This window comes from Castanea sativa, chromosome 10, assembly GCF_040712315.1.
Source record: "Castanea sativa cultivar Marrone di Chiusa Pesio chromosome 10, ASM4071231v1".
NCBI lineage: Eukaryota > Viridiplantae > Streptophyta > Magnoliopsida > Fagales > Fagaceae > Castanea > Castanea sativa.
Window position 1 is genome coordinate 1,933,458 of NC_134022.1, and position 5,693 is coordinate 1,939,150.

At 33.4% G+C, this 5,693-nt stretch overlaps 1 protein-coding gene across 1 annotated transcript; it reads left to right on the plus strand.

Moving 5' to 3' along the window:
• Positions 1-2,354: 2,354 nt before the first annotated feature.
• LOC142614068 (7-deoxyloganetin glucosyltransferase-like) lies at positions 2,355-4,520 on the plus strand. The gene is made up of 2 exons (XM_075786609.1): positions 2,355-2,985; positions 3,505-4,520. Exons 1-2 carry the CDS (start codon positions 2,466-2,468, stop codon positions 4,437-4,439), a joined length of 1,455 nt encoding a protein of 484 aa, XP_075642724.1. The 5' UTR covers positions 2,355-2,465; the 3' UTR covers positions 4,440-4,520.
• Positions 4,521-5,693: the final 1,173 nt, after the last annotated feature.

Below are 5,693 nucleotides of genomic sequence, written 5' to 3' on the forward strand. Positions count from 1 at the left end.
TTCATGAAACCCCAACTTCAAAAGAAAAAAGAAACTATATATATTTAATATTTTTTTTATTAGTTTAATACATTAATTTTTTCTTAAAAATATTTTTGCACACTCTCTAACTTTAATCTTATATGCATTTATTACGAGTATTTCAAACTCTAAAGTAAGAGTAAGTATTTGTGAATTGTAAATGTCATTTTTTATTATAAATTTTTATTATATGTGCATGAGTGTGTCTAATATTGACCGTGTATTATTATTTTTTATAATCTCATTTGTGTGAATAATGATGTGGATTAGGGGTGGCAATTCGTGTTCGCGTGTCGGGTTCGTGTTGTGTCAACTCATACGTATCCGACTATATGGGTCAACACTAACCCGACATGTTTATTAAACAGGTCAAGATTCCTCAACCCTAACACGACCCATTTATTAAACGGGTTAGTCGTGTCGACCTGTTTATCTAATTTTATCAAAATGAAAAAAAACATTTATGGAAAAACAAGCAAATAAATATTTCAAATATAAAATTCAGAACTAATAAGTAATTATATTATAAATAATCATTCAAAACTAAATCATATCTCAATATCATAAATAATCAATCACAATACATCAAAGAAAATAAACTATAACAACTAATAAGTTTATATACTTATAGTTTGAATGGTATATTGGTAAAATTTCATTTAATTAAACGGGTCAGACGGGTCAAACAGGTTCTATAGGTTGAACCCTAACCCAACCCGTTTATCAAACGGGTTCGTCGTGTCAATCCGAATATGACACGAACCCATTAAGCCTCAACCCATAACCTGCTAATTTCATGTCGTGTCGTGTCGGGTTCACGGGTCGTGTCCAATTTTGCCACCCCTAATGTGGATATAGATATTTGTGTGTACAATATAAATATAATATAACTTTACATAATTTAATAATTAGAAAATAGAGAGGAAAAAAATTTGAGAAAAAAAAAATTGCAAAGTTAGTGATTATTCAAGCACTTGATTAATTAATTAAGTAAAAACATAGTGAATTATTTTATGTATGAATGAATGTGATTGTGTGCGTCAATAATTAATATAGAGCCTGTAAGTGCACAATTGCACCTGGACCCAAAGACAATTATGGGCTCAGGCCCAATGAGCCTTAAACAATGAAATTTGTAGAGTGTGGATTTGAAATCTAAGTTAGAGGTACTGAGAACTTGATAACAGGCTAAGGTGTGAAAAATACTTGTAAATAATAGATGATAATTGCAAAAGGACCTCCTCGGACGTAAGCCGATGACCACTTGTGTATTATTTCTCTTTCTCTCTTAAAGATTACAATTCTTAGTTCTTTTCTTGGTCATTGACTGACTGATCCCTTTTTCTTGGGCCTTCACCCTCTTTAAATACTTCTTCCCTTAGTGCTTTATCCACGTGTTACTCCAATCTCTTCTCTCCTAGATATTTCTTCTCTTAATGCTTTGAATAGTAACTAGAAGTTTCGGTTCTACTGTTCAGGGGTCACTTCCCCATTAATGCGACCAAAGAGGTAGGTGCAGAGTCTTTAATGTGGAGGTGGCAGCCTTTGCTCATGATATTTTTCTAACACCGGTGTATCTACAAGGTTTAGGGGTTCCCCCTTTTAACCAACAGTCTTTCCGGAATTCTGCCTTGACCTTCATAGTGAATCTCCGAGCTCTCTTGGGTCTATTCGAGGAGGAACTCACCCTCGGACGTGTCCTCGGACCCTCGGCATATGGGCTGATTTGCAGTACTAACAGGTTCTTTAATTCAAGAGCAGGTCGGCCCTCCTTGCTAGAGCCCAAAAGCCCAAATGCCTGTTTGGGTCCTTTTACTCCCCACAGAACCAATGAGTTGTGTTTAGTCATTTAGTTTAAAATACTTAATATAAAAAAAATGAAAAATATATAATATTAACTGCATAAAAATAAAAGTTTAGACAAATTTAAGCATATAAAATGGTCATAGCTACCTATATTTGCAATAAATACTCATAATGAACTATCGTATAACAATTTAAAATTTCAAAATTTGTAAAAGAAAATTATAAAAATTCATATTTTTTATTTTGGTCTATTACTTGATATATTCAAATTCTTTTCTTATTAAAATTTTTTTAATTAAAATTTCTTAATTATCCCCTAAACAAAATTCCTGAACTGTCACTAGTTACATTACATTACGTACGTGATTCTTCTTCTCAAAAAAACAAAAAACATTACGTAAGTGATTGCGTAAGATTGATAGAATAATGGACTTACTAATCTTCCATCGCATCGTATCAACTGTAGATTATCCGCTCCTTTGTTTATTTTCGTATTCAAAAGTCACATGATGATGACCATGACCCGCATGGAAAATAGTGTTCGGCAGTACTGCAAACAAGTTTGTCTATTATAAAATGGCCTTGTTCGACCCAAATTCTACACAAAAAAAAAAAAGTCCTATCAGAGAGAGAGGGAGATGGATTCCTTTAGCACAGGTGTTAAACCTCATGTAGTTTGCTTCCCAGTCCCACTTCAAGGTCACATAAACCCAATGCTCCAGTTAGCAAAACTCCTCCACCATAAAGGGTTTCACGTAACTTTTGTAAACACAGAGTACAACCACAAACGCTTACTCAGGTCTCGAGGCCCCAACTCCCTCAATGGCTTGCCTGGCTTTCACTTCGAAACCATTCCTGATGGCCTCCCACCCTCAGACGACGCAGATGTCAGCCAAGACATTCCCACTCTTGCTGAAACCCTCCAAAAGACTTGCCTAGTCCCACTTTGCAACCTCATTACCAAACTCAACGACACTTCGTCTTCGAATGTGCCTCCTGTTACCTGTATTGTCGCAGATGGTTGCATGTCCTTCACTCTTGATGCTGCTGACAATTTCGGAATTCCATGTGTAATGTTTTGGACACCTAGCGCTTGTGGCTTCATGAGCGTTATGCATTTTCGACATTTCGTTGAGCGAGGTTTGGTACCCCTCAAAGGTAATATTTTGTTTAGAAAGATCCACTCCCATTCAAATTCTTTTATTTTTTATAAGCTTTAATCAAGTATAAGATATAAGATAAATGTCATCTATTTTACTTTTATGTGCTTTATTACAAGGATTTGATGATTGATTTTTTTTTTTTCAATATCACGTGTGTTATATATGAATAAAAATATAAGGAAATTGCAAATTTTAAACGAGGATGGTCTCCTAAATTTGTATCATCGTAAATGGACTTTGGTATTTGATGGGTAAAAATCTCTCGTCTACATTACTAAAATCACATTCGAATGTTATACATGTTAGCTTTGATTTAAAATCAAACTTACAACAGAGATGTACATGGAAAATCTGCAATAAAATTTTCTATATGTCTAATTACAAACATATATTATCTATAAAATTATAAAGGTTTCTCGTTTCACTTTTTTTTTGATTGAATATTTGTATGCTAGTTCTTTGTATTTTACTTGGAGTATGCTATTCACAATGATCAACACTATGTGATTCACAGATGCGAGCTATCTAACAAATGGATACTTGGAAACTGTAATTGATTGGATTCCGGGGATGAAAAATATTCGTCTTATGGATATTCCAAGTTTTGTTAGAACAACAGATGAAAATGACGTCATGTTCAACTTTTTCATCCGTGAAACCGAGAGTGTTTCTAGAGCTTCAGCTGTCATTTTGAACACATTCGACCTCTTTGAAAAGGACGTGTTGGATGCTTTATCCAACATGCTTCCTTGTTTATACACCATTGGACCACTCGTGTCATTTGTGGACCAAATTAAGGACAATAACTTGGAATCAATAGGTTCCAATCTATGGAAAGAAGAACCAGGGTGTGTGGAATGGCTAAATTCAAAAGAACCAAACTCTGTAGTGTATGTAAATTATGGTAGTATAACTATCATGACACCTCGGCAACTCATTGAGTTTGCTTGGGGGTTAGCAAATAGTGAAAAACACTTCTTGTGGATTATAAGGCCTGATCTTGTTAGAGGTGATTCAGCTATTATTCCTCCTGAATTTGTTACCGAAACTAAAGATAGAGGCATGTTAGCAAGTTGGTGCCCTCAAGAACAAATCCTAAAGCACCCATCAATTGGGGGTTTCTTAACACATAGTGGGTGGAATTCAACACTTGAGAGTGTGTGTTGTGGAGTTCCAATGATCTCTTGGCCCTTCTTTGGTGATCAACAGACGAATTGTCGATATTGTTGTGTTGAATGGGGCATTGCGATGGAGGTAGATAATAATGTTCAAAGAGATGAAGTGGAGAAGTTAGTGAGAGAGTTAATTGATGGTGAAAAAGGTAAAGAAATTAAGAAGAATGTAATGGAGTGGAAAACAAAAGCAAAGGATTCCACCAAGCCTGGTGGTTCTTCGTACCAAAACTTGGATAAGTTGATTGTTGAAGTTCTTTTAGCTAGAAATGTTTAAACCAAACAAGCAAGACTTTCTACTTTTCTATGCACTTGTACTCCCAATATAAATAAAATCATTTTAAATATTTATTCAAAATTTATTCTCATTTTGTCGCAATAAATTCTAATTAATTTTGTGATTTGGTTAAATTAATGTTCTATTAAATGCTGTTGTGTATATAAATAAAGGACTTTTATATGTTTACAATGTACTTGTAATATAAATTTACATTATTAACACACAAAAAGTGACAAATGTTGTACACATTTGCAAAAATGTGTACAACATTTTCCACTTTTTATGTCTCTACAATTAATATAAACTAGTAAGTTGCCCGTACGATGCACGGATAATATTGTAATGTTTTATGTAATATAATTTTGGAGAATGTTGTGCGCATATTATACCATAATTGTCATAGAGCTATGTTAGTAATGAGTTAATTATAAGAAGTAACAAAAGCTAAACAAAATAATGAAATAATAAAGATGAAATTTAGAATTTAAAAAAAAAAAACCTTGATGAACCAAACGCTAAAATCCTCGATTCATACACTATTAAAATTCATAGAAAAGAAAGCACACACAACATATAGATCATTATACAATTACCATTAAACCAAAACTCAAAAAAAAAAAACAAAACAAAACAAAAAAACAAAAAAACCATTAACCCAAAACTCAATTTATTTTAGGAAAAAATTCAATATGTATTTCTTAATTGAAATATCAAGAGACTTACTCGAGAAAAAAGCTTTGGAGTCTAAAGAATGCAGATTAAATAGTCGTGTTGTTTTTCCTCTGCAAATTCAATTGCCATTGACTAAATCACCTCCACCCTATTACTGCACATCCTTAGTGGGATGGTCACTCCATAAATATGAGTGCTTACGGGGTGTGGTGGGTAAGAGTCGGGGTTCAAGTCTCCAAGAGGGAGACTCATACACATATACACTTAGATTTGGTTAGAGTAGAATTTATATCTTGTATAAAAAAAATATAATAAAATAAAAACCCCTCCACCCTAGATGATAACTGCTTGATCCCTATAATCCAATTTATGATTTACAACAGGTTTAGCTTTTGATTATTTTGAAAAGACCAGTCTACTCAAGTCATATGCTAAGATTAAACAATCTTGAAAGGACAATGACAATGAGACTTTTACACTACAATAAACAATTATCGACTTCTTAGTTCTAGATTTCAAGCATCTTTTGGAAATCGATATACACAATAACACAACCTATAAAAGAAAATAGCAAAACAC

Excerpts from the sequence above, each read along its gene's own strand:
- LOC142614068 (XM_075786609.1), top strand. The coding sequence starts at position 2,466 with ATGGATTCCTTTAGCACAGGTGTTAAACCTCATGTAGTTTGCTTCCCA. Across the intron at positions 2,986-3,504 it reads AGGTTTGGTACCCCTCAAAG|ATGCGAGCTATCTAACAAAT; the intron begins GTAATATTTTGT and ends TGTGATTCACAG.